Source organism: Antechinus flavipes, chromosome 5, assembly GCF_016432865.1.
Source record: "Antechinus flavipes isolate AdamAnt ecotype Samford, QLD, Australia chromosome 5, AdamAnt_v2, whole genome shotgun sequence".
Classification (NCBI taxonomy): Eukaryota; Metazoa; Chordata; class Mammalia; order Dasyuromorphia; family Dasyuridae; genus Antechinus; species Antechinus flavipes.
This window is the reverse complement of record NC_067402.1, coordinates 91,219,757-91,239,879: the sequence shown is the minus strand read 5'-3', so window position 1 is coordinate 91,239,879 and position 20,123 is coordinate 91,219,757. Positions and strand designations below refer to the sequence as shown.

At 35.5% G+C, this 20,123-nt stretch overlaps 1 protein-coding gene across 2 annotated transcripts; it reads right to left on the bottom strand.

Moving 5' to 3' along the window:
* Positions 1–529: 529 nt before the first annotated feature.
* GIMAP4 (GTPase, IMAP family member 4) lies at positions 530–7,840 on the bottom strand. Of its 2 annotated transcripts, XM_051961905.1 has the most exons (3): positions 7,731–7,840; positions 2,616–2,688; positions 530–1,651 (listed from the first exon to the last, which is right to left on the bottom strand). In XM_051961905.1, exons 2-3 carry the CDS (start codon positions 2,671–2,673, stop codon positions 720–722), a joined length of 990 nt encoding a protein of 329 aa, XP_051817865.1. In that variant the 5' UTR covers positions 2,674–2,688; positions 7,731–7,840; the 3' UTR covers positions 530–719. The 2 variants fall into 2 exon arrangements, with proteins under 2 accessions (XP_051817865.1, XP_051817866.1); XM_051961906.1 differs by lacking the exon at positions 2,616–2,688 and having other exon boundaries at positions 7,731–7,826.
* Positions 7,841–20,123: the final 12,283 nt, after the last annotated feature.

Here is a 20,123-nt window from a genome sequence, read left to right as displayed (position 1 = left end):
GTCAAGGAAGTTCTTCAGAGTGAAGAAGCTACAAGTCGAGATTTCACTGGAATGACATGAAGAATGGTGCTGGTTCTGGAGGCTGAAGAAAGCAGAGGCAGAAGCAAAGGACAAAGCGGCAAGAGCTCTTGGAACCAAGCAGAGAGATAGGCCTCTAAGCTAACCGGGCTGTATTGGAGATAATAAAAGATCTGAACTTTTATCACCTGGCTGAGTTTTGAGAAGAAAAAGCTCACCACAGTAGGTAGCTGTAAGTAAGCATTACACATAGCATTCTTCAAATTTTAACATTGCCACACAAATATTAGTTATTGTATATTCCTTAATAATGACAACAATTGAAATGTGAGGAAGAGTCACACACAGAAACCACATTTCTTTTTTAGAGAGGAGGGGATGGAAAAATACCAAAATCCGACTATAAGTTTGACTCTTTTTTTTCTTCTTCTGGAACTTGGGGGGAAATTTTCTGATTCAGAATAAGTTAAGCTCTCTTTTTTCTGGATTTTTACAAAAACAAATGTGTCCCTTTCTTTTCAGACAAAAATGTTATTTATTAAATATTAAGTTAATTCTTACAACCAAAGGTTTGCAACTGCCTTTATTCTTGAAGACATGAGTGGTAGGATGGGCTCGTGATGCCTCATGATTCATAAGTAACCAACAGAGAGAGAAGCTGGAAAAGTAGTAAAAAACATAAAATAATTTTATGAAGATCTTTATTCTTGAAACATAGTTTTAATGATATCCTGAATCTTTCCCAAGATTTGCACTATGTTTTCCACAAACCGATTTTGGTTCATAACCTCAGTTCTAGCACCTCTTTGCTTTCCTGCATAGAATTTTTCTTTTTCTTCAAGTTCCCTATACATTTTTTCTTCTCTTTTTTTCTGCTCCAATTCATTCTTTAAGTTTTTTATTTCCTCTTCATATTCTTGTCTTATTTCCTTTTTCAGTCTTTCCAGATCTTGCATGTAGACTTTTTGTAGTGCTTCAGTTTCTTTCTGAATCATTTTTTCTGTTAGTTGATACATCTGGTTTGTGTAGCAAGAGCCTCCATTCTTCTGCATTATTTGCTCAATCAAACTCAGAAGGTCTGTTAGTTGGGCCTCCTGCTCATTTCCAGTTGCTCGGTTGTTGAAAGCACAGCATCTTCCATCAAACTGGTCTTTCAGAGCTTTCAAATCTTTATCCTTAGTTTCACATAGGTATTGATTCAAATCAGTATCTTCCAAATCGTCCTTCCGAGTAAATAAAAGAATCATAAATTTCTTGGCTCTTGAACCAAATATTCCCAGGATTTTGTTTAATGCATCTTTTTCCTCCTTGGTGTATCGACTAAGTGGGACCACTAGGAGGATGGCATGAGGCCCAGGGGAGGACATCATGAGGCAGCGGCTAATCTCCTTTGAAGTATCTTCATCACATACATCAGTATCAAAAATTCCAGGAGTATCTACTACTATGATCTCTTTATCTTTCCACAATCTACTTGCTTTCACACAGTTCTTGGTTACTGACTTTGCTGCTAATTTTGACTCAAATACTCGTTTTCCAAGGATGCTGTTTCCTGTTGCACTTTTCCCAGCTCCTGTTTTCCCCACCAGGACAAGTCTCACTTGTGTTTCCATGAGATCTTGGTTTCCATAACCTGAGAATTGGGTAATAAGAGTGACAGGATTAAGCTCTACCTTTAACTGCTCTTCTTTCTGTTCCTATTTCTGCTCAATGTAGTCATGTCTCTGTTCTTAGCTGCAGCTCCAGAGTCACATGCACAGAAGCATGCTGGTCCTTTGCTTTCTCTCTTATCTTCTATTGCCCTCGGCCTAACATTGTTAACATTTCTTTTGCCCTTCTTTCCTCTCAGGGATTGTTGTTGTTATTTGTCCTTTGTTCTTGAAGAGACTATGATATCAGGGAGCTGATGCCCTGACATACTACTGAATTGGATTTAAATGAGGGAGTTGTGCAAGATCATCTACCTCACTTTCTCTCCAGAACCATTTAGGTCCAGAAGTGAAAATCAGTGGAGGACTGAGGCATAGAGTTATAGACCAGAAGAAAGAATGTCCCATTAATATCATCAGCAGCCTAGTTATAGCCCTGACCTCAAACAATCAGGGGACTTTTCCCCATAAAGGACATATCATCCATCTCTGCTTTTCTTCTCCCAGTTTTATACTACACAATCTCAGCATTTTGTCAGAATGAAAATAAAGATTAGACATAGAGTGGTAACCCCCAAGTGTCCTGACAGTAACCAACCTCATTCATCAGAGCCCACTATTAGAGGTAGAGGAAATAAACAGATTCTTACCTTTTCCTTTCTTATAGTTGTTGTTTTGCTATATAGGGGACTGGTAAATATATTAGGGGTGGGGGAGAAGGAGAATGAAAATAAAGAATTAGAAAATGTAAGGAAAGGGAGAAAATAAAGAATGAAGAAAAACTGAAAGCCAAGCAAATGGAAAGTGCTGTTCAGATAAGCTGTTTAGTGCTTTTAAAAGAGTCAAAATATTTATTGCCAAAAAAAAAAAATCAGAATTTTATCTGATCTCAATCACAGCTCTCTCCTCCAACCCTCCAAGCCAGGAGAATCTTGGGTATCTGCTTACCATGATTTGTCTCCTTGCTCATGTTGTCAAGAATCTCCCCACAAAAGCCTTCTGCCATTGCAAGGTGTAAGTTCTGTTAAAAAAAAAAAAAAAAAAAAAGAATTGAAGTCCTTCTCAATTGTGGTACAGTGAAAAGAGAATCTGACTCCGGGTGACAAAGCCTAGGTAGGGCCACATCTCTGCCTTTACCTAGCTTTGAGCACTTGGCCAGATCATTTGCCTTCCCAGAATCCTGGACTGGAGGTGGTTGAGCATGAGATAAAAAACAAGAAGAAATTTTTTACTGGATTGGAAAATGAATAAAGGGGAATAATACATTTATCACAGGAGAGCTAAGTTGGTGCCATGTTGCAAAGGACTTTATAGGCCACACAGAGGACTTTGTATTTGATTGCAAATTCAGCAGGGAATCAACAGAAATTATGGAATAAGGGAGTTACCCAATCAGACCTGTTCTAAAGCACAAAAGGGTGGAGAATGAAGAATGGAATAGAAAAGAGACTACAAGAAGGAAGACCAAGTAGTAGACAGTAGATGTAGGGTTTGGGGTTATGATTCTCTTAATCTGAACACTTATAGTTTTCTCTCCAAATGGTTCCCAGGGAAAGCACTTACTCCTTGCCTTCTTTCCTCTCTGTTGTGTTAATGGTAATCAAGGGTAGCCATATTTTAAAATGACCATAACTACTTCACTAGCCATGGTCCACTTGATTTTCTCCAACTGATTATAATTAGCTATTTCTTTCAGGAAATATCTGTGCCTTATTCCTTTCTCTCATCAAATGAATGAAAAAAAAAAGCATATTCAATGAATTGTCAGACTTTCAGGATTATGTTGCAAAAAGACATGAATTTAATAGAAAATTTGACATATAAAATCCAAAAGAAATTCAAGTGGGAGGTAGCAGAGCCAAAATGGCAGAGAGGACACAAGTTTCTTTTCTGATCTTCTGATTCCACAACCCTCAGACTAATTAGCAAATCTAGCTTCTGTATTAGTTCTGGACTAGCAGAATCCACGATTACTGGGAATGCAACAAATTACCAGCAGCAGATAATTTCAAAGTTTGCCAGAAAAGGGCTGTTTCAATTGCGAATGGAGGGAGGCAGGCCAAGCACAAGCAGGCTGAGCACAGATGCCTGGGACTATAGGCAGCACAGAGCCCCAGGGTGGTGCATGCTGGAGAATCTACAGGGAGGAATTTACAGCAATGTTGGCTACTCTTCCCTGATTACAAGCCAATAGATCAGCAGAGAAACTATAAAACGTAAAACACAAATACAAAAGGTAAATAACAAATCCCAAAATGTCAGAATCTCACAGGACCTGGCTAAGCCCACCCAGCCCTGGAAGTCAGTAAACACTGATTCAGCAAAGCAAGCACTGACCCTACAGCTGCTGGCACTTGAAGAGGAAGCTTGGACAGCAACCCGCCCCCCTTGCCCTAAAAACAGATATCAATGTTTTTTTTTTTTTTAAATGAATAAAAAACCAAAAAGAACTCTGACCAAAGATAAATTTTATGGTGAAAGAGAAGAACAGATTTCAGACCCTGGGGAGACAGGGTTTCATCTCCAGATGAAGCCTCCAAAAGGTGATATAACCTAGTCCCCATCACACAAAACACTCCTAGAAGAAATTAGAAAGGATCTTAAAAGAGAGCTAGAAGAAAAATGGAGAAAGGAAATGAAAACTTTGCAACAAGGTTTGGAAAAGGCAACACAAAATAGATTTAGTGAAATGGAAAAAGCACATAACTCATTAAAAGATAGATTTGACAAAATGGAAAAAGAAAACAACTCCCAGAAAAACATAATTTGTGAAACAGAAAAAGAAAATAACTCCTTAAATTTTGTGAAATGGGGGAAAAAAACTCATAGAACAAAACAACTCATTTAAAAATTCAATTGGACAAATACAAAAAGAACTAAAAAAGTAAATGAAGAAAATAATTCACTAAAAAATCAGAATTAAACAAATGGAAATGAATGACTCAATGACACATCAAGAATCAGTCAAGTAAAAGCCAAAAAAATAGAAAAAATTGTAAAATGCCTAATTGGGAAAATGACTGACTTTAAAAATAGATCTTGGAGAGATAATCTAAGGATTATTGGATTTTCTGGAAGCCATAATGAAAAAAAAAGAGCCTAGACACTATTTTCCAGGAAATCATCAAAGAGAACTACCTGGATATCATAAAATCATAAGGTAAAATAGCCATTGAAAGAATTCACTCAACACCTCCTGAAAGTAACCCCCAAAATAAAACTCCAAGGAATATCATGGCTAAATTTCAGAACTATCAGAACAAGGAAAAAATATTAGAAACAGCCAGAAAAAAAAAAGCTATCAAAATATTGAGGAGCCACAATAAGGATTACCCAGGACCTAGTAACTTCCACCTTAAAGGATCAAAGAGCCTGGGATCTGATATTCCAAAAGGCAAATGAACTTGGAATGTAATATTCTTTTACTATTTTTTAATAGTAAAAAAGTAAACCAAGGATTGAAAGGTGACTTGTCTTAAAACAGATATTAGTGTAGCCCAGTGTTGGCAGGGAATCAAGGCAAGTGCCCTCAGCTTTTCTCATGGCCGTGGACAGAACAGACTTGACCCAGTCCCAGAACTCCCACTAGTCTCTGGGACAAGAGTAGGGATAGGTGATTGAAACTCTCCCCTAGACAGGGTGTGTCTATGTAAGGCTGTCTTATTCATGAATTCTATAAGTGGTGTGGCTACATTACATCTTGGGGTCTAATGGACACTAAATAAACTTCTTCTAAAATGTCTCCATTATTCTTTCTGAAATTGTCTCCTTGGTAGGCTATTCTTTTGGATTAGGCATAGCCACCTAGATGAGATCTTTAAGAGCAGGGCTTCATAAATTTTTCCTACTAGTGACCCAATTCTACATCACCCACATCATTTTGGTGGCAAATCAACATTAATAATATTAGGGTTCAAAAGGAGACCCCAAAAGGTTGAGGTTGTAGAATGGTGTCACGAGATATCTCAAAAGAATTTGCAGGCTTGAACCCATCTCCAAGTCAGGGAACAAAGTTTATTATAATTGTAATGCCAATTACAGTGGGCTAAATTCCAAAAGGATTTTTTTCAAAGAACCAGGAGCAAGAAGATATATTTATAAGAAAAGACAGAGAGATCCACTTCTTCATGTCACTAATATGCTAATTTTATGATTTAAACATAGAACTGAGGAGTAGTCTGGTATGTACCTTACCATTTCTCTCAGAAACCCCTGTTATCATTGACCAACAGATTGCTGTCTATCAGAATAGAAGAAATGGGGTAGCACTGGAACCCTGGGGAGAAGGGATGCTTTCCCTGCCAAAGCTCATGGAGAAAAGTCCAGAAAGGGGAGGTAGAGGCACCAAAGAGAATTTGCTCAGCTGCCAGTTTCCCTGGGAGGGTGACCCTGATGGGGACATGGCACTGGAGAGACACAGAATTTCTAGAGAAAAGATGTAAAAGTTATCTTCCTAGTAAGAGAAAGTGGGGAGAGTAAGAAAGTAAACCTCCAAGTTTAGTGGAACTTCCTGTCGTTGCTCTGACTTTCTTTGGGCTTGCCCTGGCCATTCTTCTTCACTCCTTTGTCCCTTCCTCCCCCCAAAAAAAACATGCTCTGAGAATGGAGAAATGGAGGCAAGCCACTCCAAAGAGCTGCTTCTGTAGGGCCCTTCCAGCTCCAGGACATACCCCACCCCTCTCATGATGGCTGTTCTTTATGATTATCATAACAGCCATGTTTGGTTACTCTTAATTGATTCACTGTAGAGTTCAGCAAAAAAGTGAGCTCAATCTGTCTTCGATGCCTCATTGTCTCTCTTTCTGCCCTCCCCTTTCTTACCTAGGTAACTATTACAAATACTTAGCAATAGAGAAGAATAGCCAGAGCATCCACCCAGAAGGTTAGAGGAAGGAAGGGGAGACTGAGCTGACTTTCTTCTCTTTCTTTGGGGAAGGCTAAGTCAATCTTTCTCTAAAAAGAGAATGTAGCCAGAGAACACAAAGGTAAACAGTGCTTACCCCCAAAGAAATTAATGTCTAATCATGAGATAAGATATTGTGAACAAATTATTTATGTCCGGAAATAAAGTGAGAGTTGGGAGGGGGGGAGACTGAAATTTGCCTTTCAACTGTAACACTTAGGATGCTACTAAGTGAAATGAGCAGAACCAGGAGATCATTATATACCTCAACAATGATACTGTTTGAGGATGTATTCTGATGAAAGTGAATCTCTTCGATAAAGAGAGCTAATTCAGTTTCAATTGATCAAGGATGGACAGAAGTAGCTACACCCAAAGAAAGAACACTGGAAAATAAATATAAATTGCTTGCATGTTTGTTTTTCTTTCTGGGTTATTTATATCTTCTGAATCCAATTCTCCCTGTGCAACAAGAAAACTGTTCAATTCTGCATACGTATATTGTATCTAGGATATACTGCAACCTATTAAACATGTAAAGGATTGCTTGCCATCTGGGGGAGGGGGTGGAGGGAGGGAGGGGAAAAATCGGAACAGAAGTGAGTGCAAGGGATAATGCTGTAAAAAATTACCCTGGCATGGATTCTGTCAATAAAAAGTTATTTTAAAAAAATGAAAAAAAAAAAAAACCCACTTAGGATGCCCTGTTCTCTGATTAAGAGTGAGATTGGCTTTCCATACAAGGGTCACATTTTTATGAGTAACTAGTTCTTTAAAAGAGAGTCATATTTCAGTTCAAAAATGATGCTGACCTGACTCTACATTGCGGGTGATAAATTTGTTCCTTTCTTCAGATTTACTGATCAAATGCAGGTTTCCTCTCTCACCCACCACCCCTCAAGAACAACTGTCACAACTCTGGCAAAATATGAAAGGACAAACATTTATACAAGATGAAATAGTCCTTCTAGGAGTCAACCCTGGGACTCAGAAGAATGAGAGCTCAGCCATCCAACCTGTACTTCACCCAGATTCAAGAGGAACCAAAGATTAGATTTTAAGCAAGCAGAGGAACAAAGCAGACTATCTGAGAGAGGCGGTTTGCTGCCCACACAGAGCAGGGAGCCCCCTCTCCTGAAGAGGTCCTGCCATTCTCTCACCTGTTGGTCAATGCAAGCTGGGGCTACTGAAATAAACAGTCTTCTCCCTCCTTCTCTCAGAGCTGAGCTTTGGTGTCAGTGTCTGTATAGGGTGTGCCTGGAGCCTGGTTGTATATTAAATGCTGGTGGAAAGTGAAAGTATCTGATCTAAGTGCCACCCACTTACTCCGGAAACTGGGAAGACAATGAGAAAGAGACTTCCTCTCTACTGAACTCTAGAGAATAGACTGGCCCTGAACTAAGGAACCTGGAGAAAGAGATTTTTCCTGGGCACAAAAGAATAAAAGGTTGAGCTTCCAGACCAATGTCACCAAGTGTCTCAAAAGAATGTGCAGACTCTGACCTATCTCCAAATCAAAGGGCAAAGTTTATTAAAATTATAATGTCAATTAAAGTGGGCTAAATTCCAAAAGAATTTAGAAGTTCCAAAGCACTAAGAACAAGGAGATTTAAAGAAAACAAAGATCAGGTGCTTCACGCCACTGATATGCTAATTTTATGACTTAGAGCTGGACTTGAGGAGTGATTTTAGAGGTGAAGTTGAGGAGTGGACTGGTATGGACCCATTATTGAATTCCACGGCTTAGATTGTCTTGGAAACTTTGTTATTACAGACTAACAAATTGTTATCTCATGCCAGCATTGTTTGTGGAATTACAGCACCCTAATCCAGATGGCCTTATGTTTAAAACCATAGGATTATCGCTACCTCTTTCCTATAAGTATACCAAATCAATGAAATAGGTGAATTCCATTTATTTCTGATGAAAAAAACAGAGATAAACAAAAAATTTGACCTCCAAATATAGGACTCAAAAGAAGCATAAAAAGGTAAAAAGAGCTCTTGAAAATTGTATTTCTCGTATTAAGTATACATGAAGAGTACATGTATAATTTGATCTTACTATTATAATATAAAAAAGGAACTAGAGGTGGACAAGAGATTGTAACAGAAAAAAGGAAAAGTAGAGCTAAAAAGAGGGAAACTACATTTCACAAAGAGACAAAGGAAATCTATTATATCTAAGGGAAAGAAGGAAGAGGGATGAACATTGTGTGGCTCTTACTTTCATCAGATTTAGCTCAAAGAGAAAATATTAGACATACTTGGTTTACAGAGAAACTTCTCCCACTGAAATGGACAAATGGCCCTCCTTTCCACCTCGGGCCAGCAGAAGAAAGTTTGCTCAGCTAGATTGGGGGACTTCTTTTGCACTTCAAAGGGCCGGCTCAACAATGCTCTTAAGGGTATCTGTTCCGGGAGGGTGGTAGCCGAAACTCTCTATCTATGTTAAAACATCTGCCCAGGTGCGATTCTCCTCTTATTCTGTAAAACCCCCATCCTCCTGTTGTAAGATGTGAATCACAGATTAAAATGTAACAAGCTGAACAGAAGTGCTTATAAGGCTGTCTTTAGTTCTGTGAGACATGGAATTCGATCAGAAATCCATCCCAAGCTCGGTACCAAATAAATTCTAAATTTTCCTCATTGCGACTATCTTGAATTTTATTGCCTGGGCTATTTCACCACCTCATTGAAAAGTGGGAGGGGAAAAGTGAAAAAGGGAGCTAAATAAAGGGAAACAGAAATAGAAGGAGAAAGGTTTAAGAAAGGGGAAGGAACTCTAAGGGGGAGGGAGGGAGTCTAAAGAGGGAAGGCTGCATGAGGCAAGTAGTGCTTATAAGTTTAATATTAAACTTATTTTAAGTTTACTGGGAGGGGGATAAGGGAAAAAGGAAAGAGAAAACATAATCTGGTGATAATAAGGTGACAGGAAATAGAGAATTAGTAGTTTAACCTATGTGAATAGGGTTAACTCTCCCATAAAGTGGAGGTGAATAGCAAACTTAAAAGCTAGAATCCTACAATATGTTGTTTAAAGGAATCACATTTAAAGCAGGATGATACATACAGAGTAAAGGTAACAGGCTGGGAGCAGAATCTATTATGCTTAAGGTTAATTAAAAAAAAAAAAAAAAGCAGGAGGAGCTATCCTGATCTCAGATCAAGCAAAAGGAAAAATTGATCTAAGTAAGACATAAAGAAGGAAATTATATCTTGCTAAAGGATAGCATAGATAAAGAAGCAATATCAATACTAAACATATATGCACCAAGTAGTATAGCATCTAACTTCCTAAAGGAGAAGTTAAGAGAGGTGCAAGAAGAAATAGATAGCAAAACAGTAACAGTGGGAGATCTCAACCTTGTACTCTCAGAACTAGACAAGTCAAATCACAAAATAAATAAGAAAGAAGTTAAAGAGGTAAATAGAACACTAGAAAAGTTAGGTATGGTTGATCTTTGGAGAAAACTGAATGGAGACAGAAAGGAGTGCACTTACTTCTCAGCAGTTCATGGAATATATACAAAAATTGACCATATATTAGTACATAAAGACCTCAAATTCAAATGCAGAAAGGCAGAAATAGTAAATGCATCCTTTTCAGATCACAATGCAATAAAAACTACATTCAATAAAAATCCAGGGGAAAAGACCAAAAAGTAATTGAAAATTAAATAATCTCATCCTAAAGAATGAATTGGTGAAACAGCAAATTATACACACAGTTAATAATTTCACCCAAGAGAGTGACAACAATGAGATGACAAACCAAAATTTGTAGGATGCAGTCCAAGGAGTAATAACAGGAAATTTTATATCTCTAGAGGTTAAATAAAATAGAGAAAGAGAAGATCAATGAATTAGGCTTCCATCTAAAAAAGGTAGAAAAAGAGCAAATTAAAAACCACCAATCAAATACTAAGCTTGAAATTCTAAAAATAAAAGGAGAGATTAATAAAATTGAAAGTTGAAAAAACCTATTGAATTAATAAATAAAATTAAGAGTTGGTTTTATGAAAAAAACAACAAAATAGATAAACCTTTGATAAATTTGATTAGAAAAAGGAAAATCAAATTGTTAGTCTTCAAAATGAAAAGGGAGAACGTTCCACCAATGAAGAGGAAATTAGAGCAATAATTAGAAGTTACTTTGCCCAACTTCATTCCAATAAATTTGATAACTTAAATAAAATGAATACCTTCAAAAATATAGGTTGCCCAGATTAACATAGAAAAAAGTAAATTGCTTAAACAGTCCCATTTTAGTAAAAGAAATAGAACAAGTTATTAATCAGCTCCCTAAGAAAAAATCCCCAAGACCAGAGGGATTTACATGTAAATTCTACCAAATATTTAAAGAACAATTAATTTCAATGCTATATAAACTATTTGAAAAAATAGGGCATAAAGGAATCCTACCAAATTCCTTTTATGACACAGACATGGTACTGATACCTAAACCAGGTAGGATGAAAACAGAGAAAGAAAATTATAGACCAATCTCCCTAATGAACATCGATGCAAAAATCTTAAATAAAATATTAGCAAAGAGATTATAGAAAATCAGTCCCAGGATTATACACCATGATTAAGTAGGGTTTATACCAGGAATGCAGGGTTGATTCAATATTAGGAAAACTATTAGCATAATTGGCTATATCAATAACCAAATTAACAAAAATCCATATGATCATCTCAAAAGATGAAGAAAAAGCATTTGATAAAATCCAGCACCCATTCCTATTAAAACCACTAAGGAATATAGGAATAAATAGAGTTTTCCTTAACATAGTAACATTTATTTAAAAGCATCAGTAAGCATGATCTGTAATGGGGATAAACTGAAACCATGGTGGTGGAGAGAGAACCTGGAAGGGGGAAGAGGTAGCAAAAAGTATTTGAATGTTTTGGCCTTATAAGTGAAAGTGCATGAAGAGGTAGAAAGTGTGGCCAGGAAAGCTGTGTCACCAGGAAAAAGCTACATCTCAATGAGTTCAAAATGGAAGGAGCAGAAAAGGAAAATATTTAAGATGAAGTCTAATTTTTTAACTAAGAAGCAGGCATTCCAGAGTACACCAGAGTAGCTTTAGAACAGGAGATGAAGAAGGATTTGAGGGAGATGGGAATAAGGGACAGAGAACAGGATTTTAACAATAGAAATCAGGAGTCCAGAATGAGATAAGAAGGGAGTAACAGAGAGGGATTAGTTTGGAGGAATGAATTCATATAGATATTCACTTATCATAGAGATTCAGTGTGAGGATGTAGTGCCAGAGTCTAAGACAACTATGAGTAGCTAGAGAGAGAGATGGAGAGCAAGAGCAAGGCAAGTGAGTTTGGAAATTTGTTTGGAGTTATAAGAATTTATAGAAGGTCCTTGAGCATGACAGAAAAGCTATTCAAGGAGGTTAGGAAGATAAAAGAACAACAATATATCTGTAGGAGACCTCAGAAAGTGCATGGAGTGGAATGGATGTCTCTTTCCCTCCTTCTGAAATTATTTGGTTATTTACCCATCTGAGAGTAGAATCCTCTTTATCTGACCACTTACATTGATGGATACACTAGGCTACAGTCTTCTCTATGGATAAAGCATTCAAATAGCAATGGTACTGAGGGTGTTTTGTTGTTATTGTTGTTGTTTTAAGCCTTAGAAGATGAGTAATGGTCCTAGAAGCAACAGGATTGCAATTTGGTTACTCAACACTTCTGAAATATTAATTCAGACTTCTTGTTCTTGTCAGGTAGAATCATGTCAAATGACTTAGTGAGTCTCTCTGACTCCATCACTCTCTCCTCTCTTTCTCTCTCTCTCTTCCAACTTGCATTTGAATGAAACAGTTTCTGCCATATTTGAGCTAAAATTGTAGAATCCACTATTAGTATTACTATTTTCTTCAACATATATAAAAGTTATATTCAAGTATTTCAAGGCTGTTGTTCATCAGAGGGTTGTTGTTCATTCTCTTTGGTCCCAGGGTAAAGATTAAAAAGCAGTTGAAAAGAGACAAACTGAATTTGGATGTCATGAGGCTTAATCTAAATCCATTAGGATAATATAGTTTTTTGTTTGTTTGTTTGTTTTGCTTGCATATAAAGCCCCAGGAAATAACAGGCAGACAACTAGGATCATCAACTTTACAACTGGAAGGGATTTTTGAAACATTCTTGTCCAACCCAGTCAATATTCTGAGGAGGAACTCAATCTCCTTCAGTGAAGAGAAATTAGTTGTCTAACTAATTATAGTTATTAATTATACACAGTTAATTATAATCAAATGGATAGGGAAACACAACACTAGCAAAGATTTCAGTGACATAGACAAATATATTGGGGACAGTTTTTTAGGTATGGGAATACAGTCAGGGAAACTGCTTTTCTTCTCATCCCAGCCAGGTTATAGATGGAGCTGAATGTAGTCAAGAATATGGGAACATTTTATGAACAGACTGTGCAGCATATAAACGACCAGATCCCTTTTAGGAGATGGCACTCACTCAAACTACTTTTGCTCCCTCCAATCCTCTTTTCTCGATTAATCAAAACAAGTTCAAAAATTAGCTATGAATGAGATGAGGTGAGATCTTTCAAGACAGTTGTGAAAATCGAGTAAGGCTTCATCTACTTCAGAGTCTGAGTAGGCCTGAAGGACTTTGAGCATTTAGTCAAGGGCATACTTAAATCCCCTTCCTGCTATCCTCCCATGACATCAATGATTCCCCATTTCAGTCAAATATGGGCAACTATGTACTTATTGGTCAAGTTCAATTTCTTGGGTAGTTCCCGCATTTAGAATGTAGGATCCTCAGCCAATAAGGATGAGGGTCAGTGGTGGGAGGGGTTATTTGCATTTGGGATTAAAAGTGTTGACCCTGCCCAGGTTGAGACGTCCTTCTTGCGAAAATGTATAATAAACTTTCCTTTGCTTCTAGACATCTCTCCCAGCTTTTTTTTTAAAATGGTGACCCCTCAGCATTTCTGAACCACACACCCAAGAGACTTATGGAATATGTCCTATATCCCTCTGGAGAACATCCCATCTCAGTACATGATGCCAAGAAATGGGTGGGCTGGACAATTAAGTGGCACAGTGGATAGGGAAACAGCCCTAAAGTCAGGAGGAGCTAAATTCAAATCTGACCTCAGACCTCTAACACTTCCTGGCTGGGTAACTCTGGACAAGTCACTTAATCCCAATTGCCTCAGGAGGGGGAAAAAAGCCATGGAAACTATTCAGAGTTAATAGGTAGGAGTAGATAAAGATCCTGCATAAGAGATCAAAAAAAAAGTTGGGAAAGGGAAAACCAGGAGAAAGCAGTGACACAAAAACTTAGAAACAGAACAAGGGAAAGAGGGTGGTCAACAATGTCAAAGGCTGCAGAAAAGTTAAGGAGAAGGAGAATTGAGAACAGACCTTTAAATCTGACAGTTATGGGATCATCAATAACTTTGGAGAAAGCAGTTACAATTGAATAACAAAGTTAGAAAACAAACTGAAGAAAATTAAGAGAATGAGAGAAAAGTAAGTGGAAGCATTACTTGTAAATAGCTTTCTTAAAGAAGTTAGATAGAAAAGGGAGGATAGATACTGGATGATAGATAGAGGGAATGGATGGACCATTCCCCATATGCTAAGGGTTAAAACAATAACAACAAAATTCCCCCAGTGCTATTGCTATCAACCTTTTTCCATAGAAAACACTGTGTCCTAGAGTATGCATCAGTGTAAGTGAAATTGAATCCCTATGATATGATAAATGATAAGCTATATGAACACATTGCTCCAAACCAATCCCCTTTTTTTTATTTTTAAAAATAAATAGTTTTAATTTCTAACAATTAATATAAGTTGCAAAGTAGTTGACAAGTGTTGGAATCCTTACTAACTGCTAACTAAGTAGAGTTGATCTAATCTTACAAGAAGATTTTGACCAGAACCTGAAACAAGGTACTAAGTAGAACTAATTAATACAAGGCTTGTGTTCACACCTTTACTCATTGGAGTTCACAAGTATGCCAGCTTCACAAAGCAAACTTTCTAACTTCAAGGGAGTTTACACCTCCCTTAAAGCTCTTTGGTCCAGAGAGCACTATGGGAGAAAACCCATAATCCCATTCTCTCAGAAGAGTCAGATAAAAGGCCAGCGATGAGGGATCTATGGCAAAATACATTTTTTCCTCTTGGCTGGCTGGTCGCAGAAGAGAGTTCAGCTGGACTCGAGAGGAGCGACTCTGGTGGCAGACGAAGGGTTTTCAGAGGATAAAGCTACGAGTGGAGAGTTCAGTGGACAACCAGATTCATCTTCATCTCACACCATTGTAGTTGGTGGCTGGGCTCCCCAGAAGGAGACAAGAGAGACATTCCATCTCTGTGTTGGTTGGAGGCTGAAGAAAGCAGAGGCAGAGGCTGAAGGACAGAACCTTTGGATTTGGAAACATCCGAAGGGCTCTAAGCCTCTAAACCGGCTGTGCTTTGAGAAGAACAAGAACTCCAACATTTGAACTCTAACAGACAAGTAACAAAAGATAAAATTAAACAAATAATAAAATAAGAACTAAAAGAAAATATCAAATAACAATTATTGTTATACTTCTACATTGCTAATTATTAAAAGAAATATAACTTTACAACAACTTTACTTTTAAAAATTTTACTCATTCTAAAGCTTGTGACTGACTAGTTGAGGTATGTTCTTACAAGGCTAAGGCTTATCTATTTTTAATGAATACGTTCTGATTTTTTACAGTGTAACACTTCTGAATAGTTTCTTTCCTCTCCAACTCACTTTTTTGTCACTTCCTGTAGTATAGACATAAGAAGAGAAAAAAAAAATTTGTCAGAGGGAAAAAACCCTTCCATTTGTCTGCTCTATTTGACAGTAATATATGTCCATTTCTGAAGGCAAGGAAGGAAGGCAGTTTTTCTCAACTCTTCTCGAAGATTAAACTTGATTTTCATTATTACAGAAAGTTCTATTTCATTATTCTTATTCTTTCCATTTACACTGTTATATGTAATGTATAGTGTTTTCCCTGGTTATGCTTACTTCCTTTTGAATTAATGAAAGGTAAGATTAAAGCATCTTTTAAGATCCTACTATGAGCAAAGTATGAAACAATTTCGAATCTGAAAATATAACAGAATTGAACTTTTAAAATAAATATGAATGAATTATTTTAAAAGTATGATAAAATTTATTCCCTCATATCTTAAGTTTGTGAGAATATAACTCAATCAACTAGTTAACAGCTTTAGTATAAATGTGAAGTCCTTAATTAGCAGGCATAATTTTGCATAGGAAGAGCACTTAGATTTACTAAGGAAACTTCAGAATGCCTTATGTGTCATGTGTAAAGCCAGAGAATTCCCAAGAGATTAGAGAATAAGTGGATACATAGACAATCAAGATAATCTTTCCTTTCAATATGGTTTAGGTGGAAAGGTTATTGTTTCCCACTTATTCTTTTTCCTGGACTCTCCAGTTAGTGCCACACCCTCTTGGAATATCTAGGTTAAGTGTTTCTTGTAAGGACCTATTTATTCAATTCTTGTCTCCACCATTACAATGTGAGTTTTTTAAGAACATGGACTGGTTTTTTGCCTTTCTTTATATGTGCTTAGCTTTTAAAAATGCTTGTTTGACTGACTGAATGATACACAACCATTTCAGATATTTATTACACTATTATTATACTTATAATTTTTTCACCATTTTGTTGCTACTCCATTCTAGTTTTTTAGATATGAGTTTTCATAAGACCTTATACTTCTTCCTTTTCCAAGTTTTCCCTACAAATCTTTTATTTATTTAACATTTCTTTCCTCTAGAGTCTAATTTCATTTATAATATGATTTTCTTAACACACTACATTTTATCAATATTCTTCATAAAATATAATATGTAGAATTGAAAGAATATTTGAGATATGACCTGAATAAGGTAGAATACAGTAGAAACATTACCTTCTTTGCCCAGCTCATTACACTTCATTTCAGTCTAAGATCATATTACTATTTTATTTTGACTGCCACCAGAGTTGTAAACAGAGGGAGGATGATGAAAAAAGTGGTTCTAATGCTCTAAAATTTGAAGGGTATTCTTTTCAGTCCATAGAAACAATAGAGTGTAACATTTAGTCAACAATTATAATTAATTAAAATGGAAATGCATGTGATAAAAGTGCCTCCTTTTTAAATAATTGCCACCCAAATGAGCTTTTCTAACCCTGGATATACTTTACAGCTAACCTGAAGTAGCTTCCAATATATTTACTTTGTCATTTTGGACAATTCTCTCTTTTTCATATCATCAAAATTATTTTTCTTTCTGTCTTTGAAGTTTAACTCTTCACAACTTCAAATTTTTTAGGATGATTTCTTACATAGAATTATAGGTCATGTGATTCTATTTATCTTTTCTCAGAATCTATTAATATTATAAGGTTGATAAGAAGTTGCCTCAGTTACACCCAAAATAGTATCACTAACTCTTACCATTTTTTCTTCTTTATTAACCAATATTAGATGACCTCTCACCTTACAACACCCCTAGAAGCACATAATCATTCATTAGAAGACCAGTGATTTCTCTTAATTCAGAAATCCAGTTCCTTCCTCATCCTTAAGAGTCTCATCTCTGTTTCTTGTTCTTATAGTCCAGTCATATTTCTTATCCTCTAGAACACTCAGTAGTAATACCTGAAATATTTTCTTCACAGATTAGTTTGAAAATTAAATGAAATAGTGAATGTAAACTCCACAAAGCATTACATGTTCAGTAAATATTAGCTATTTTAAAAATATTTATTTTGTTTTTAATTTATAAGATAAAGCAAATATTCCCATAGCATAGTAAAATAGAAAAAATGATTTCACATGAACTCCAAATCTATATGTATAACTTGCTGTTCCTTTTAAGTATCTAATAAAATTACCCTGTAAATTTCTTTTTTTTTTCTTTTCTTTCCATTTCCTGTCCTAGAGATGGCTACTAGTAGACACAAATTTATATATGCCTTCTCCACATCTTCCCTGATCTTCCCATTCAGAAAAGATCATTTTTGCCAATTTTTACTAAATAATGAATTCAAATGTCCAAATCACAAGTCTTTATACTTGTCAAATATAAAGTTATTATATTTATTTGCTACTATCAATTGTAAGTCTATTGTGTTTCATTAATCTGTCTATTTCTTAGCCAGTATAAGAGATTTTGATAATTACTGCCTTATAATATAGTTTAAGGTCTGGTACACCTTCCTTTGCACTGTTTTTCATTATTTCCTTTGACATTCTTGATTTTTGTTCTGTGATGACCGTGTATTTTAAAATCAGGATAAAAGAAAATCCTTGATCTTTAGTCTTTGCAGAGGTGAAGGGGCATGGTAATACGAAGTGAGAGCAATTGCAACATGAATCTGGCCAGCAGTGCCTCTGGCTCTCATACCTCACCCACCAAATCTTCTAGCAATCTCCTATACAACACATCAAACTTGCACAGAGAGTGGATGGGGCCATTCTTTCTCCAAGCATATATTAATAGAGTATGGCCCAAGTGCTAATTAGCCTCAAGTGCTTGGGACCTCAGTGCATCTGCTCAGTTTCATACCATTACATTGTTCTTCTAAAAATTTTTGTAAGTATTTTTTCTAATTTAGCAAAATAATTTTTGGTAATTTAATTGTGATGGTTGTGAGTATATAAATTAGAGTAAAATTTAAGTTTTTATTATTTTGTTATTGTCAACCCACGAATACAATATTTCTCCAATTAATTAAGTGTAAATTTCTTTTTGTACAACACTTTTTTTATAATTTTGTTCACATAACTCTTGGGACTGTTTTGGCAGATGAACTCCCACATATTTTATACTGTCTACTTATTTTCAATTGAATATTTTTTACTGTCTCTTCTTGCAGTTTTGTTTGTGGTATGTAGTAATGCTGATGATTTATATGGATTTATTTTTTATCCTGCTACTCTGCCAGAATCATCAATGGTTTCAAGTAAATTTTTAGTTCTTAAATTTTTCCAAGAATATCAGTATATCATGGGCAAAAAGAAATAGTTTCATTGCTTTTTTCCCTATTATGATTCCTTATAATTCTTTTTTTCTCTCTTATTGCTATTGATAAGATTTCTAATACAATATTGAATAGCATTTATAGCAATAGGCATCCTTGTTTCATACTTGATCTTATAGAGAAGGCTCCCAGTTTATGCAGCTTGCTGATGGTTTTTAACAAATACATTTTCCCCCATAGACCAAGCATTTAATTTATTTCTGTATTTCAGTATGTTTTCAGTAGCATCAATGGCTCAGCTCCCACTTCTCCCTCCCCATTTATTTGTCAAATCAAATGAAATACAGAGACTTACAGTTGAATTCATTAACTTACATATATATTTAAACTTAATAGCTAAATATGTATTGTATAATCAATATCATTACTCCAACAAAGATTTTTACATATCAATTGTCTAAAGATTTTGTCAAATTTTATTAAGTTCCTAATGGATTTTCTTGTATTTCCTACAGATTCCTTCCCTATCTAATTTGCTGTTCCTGAATAAATTTTATTTATTGTGAACTATTTCCCTTATGCCTACTTTTCCTTCTATTCCTTGAAATACACAGAAGCATAAATACGTGGTTTCAAGCTAGCTATTCACTGCTAAATGATATTTTACAAATACATTTATGTCTTTGTAAATATTCATCCATTTCATTGAAATTTTTTAATGTATTGCCTTACCATTGGGCAAAATAACTCTTTATAACTGCTTTAATTTCATTTTCATTAGTGGCATAATTCCCCTTTTCATTTTTGAAAATAGTGATTTGCTTTTGTTATGTTTTTTAAAAAATCAAATTAACCAGTACAGTTTAATCTATCTTATTTATTTTTCCTGTAATCAATTCCTAGTTTTATTTGTTAATTCAATTGGTTTTATATTCAATTTTATTAATCTCATCTTTACTTTTTATGATTTACAATTTAATGTTCAATTGGAGATTTTTAATTTGTTCTGATTGGTCTGCTCTTTCTCTATTTTATCAATGTAAGTAATTAAGTATGCATTTTTCTACTGATTACTGCTTTTTCTGTATCCCACAGATTTTTATATGATGACTCATTATTGCCATTTTCTTTAGTGAAATTATTGATTATTTCTATGATTTGTTCTTTAACACAATCACCCTTTAAGCTTAGGTAATTTAATTGTCAGTTGGTTTTTAATCTATGTTTCTGTGATCACTTGTGATATAATTTTTAGTGCATTGTGATCTGAAAAGTATACTTTTAATGTTTCTGCTTTTCACTATAAAATCGTATATATCAATGTATCACAAATTTTTGTAAAGGTATCATGAATTGCTGAGAAAAAATTATTATTTTAAAAATATAATGACATCAAGGACTTTATAGCAAAACTTAGACTAGACACACACACACACACACACACAGTATGTATTCTATATGTATAATTACTTTATCAGTCCTAAATCATGAGAATTATTACCCAGAAAGATGACTCTAAAAC

Bases quoted from the DNA above. Each gene is read 5' to 3' on its own strand.
- GIMAP4 (XM_051961905.1), bottom strand. From the start codon at position 2,673: ATGGCAGAAGGCTTTTGTGGGGAGATTCTTGACAACATGAGCAAGGAG. The intron at 1,652-2,615 runs GTAAGCAGATAC...CCCAATTCTCAG, and splicing joins GAGCAAGGAGACAAATCATG to GTTATGGAAACCAAGATCTC.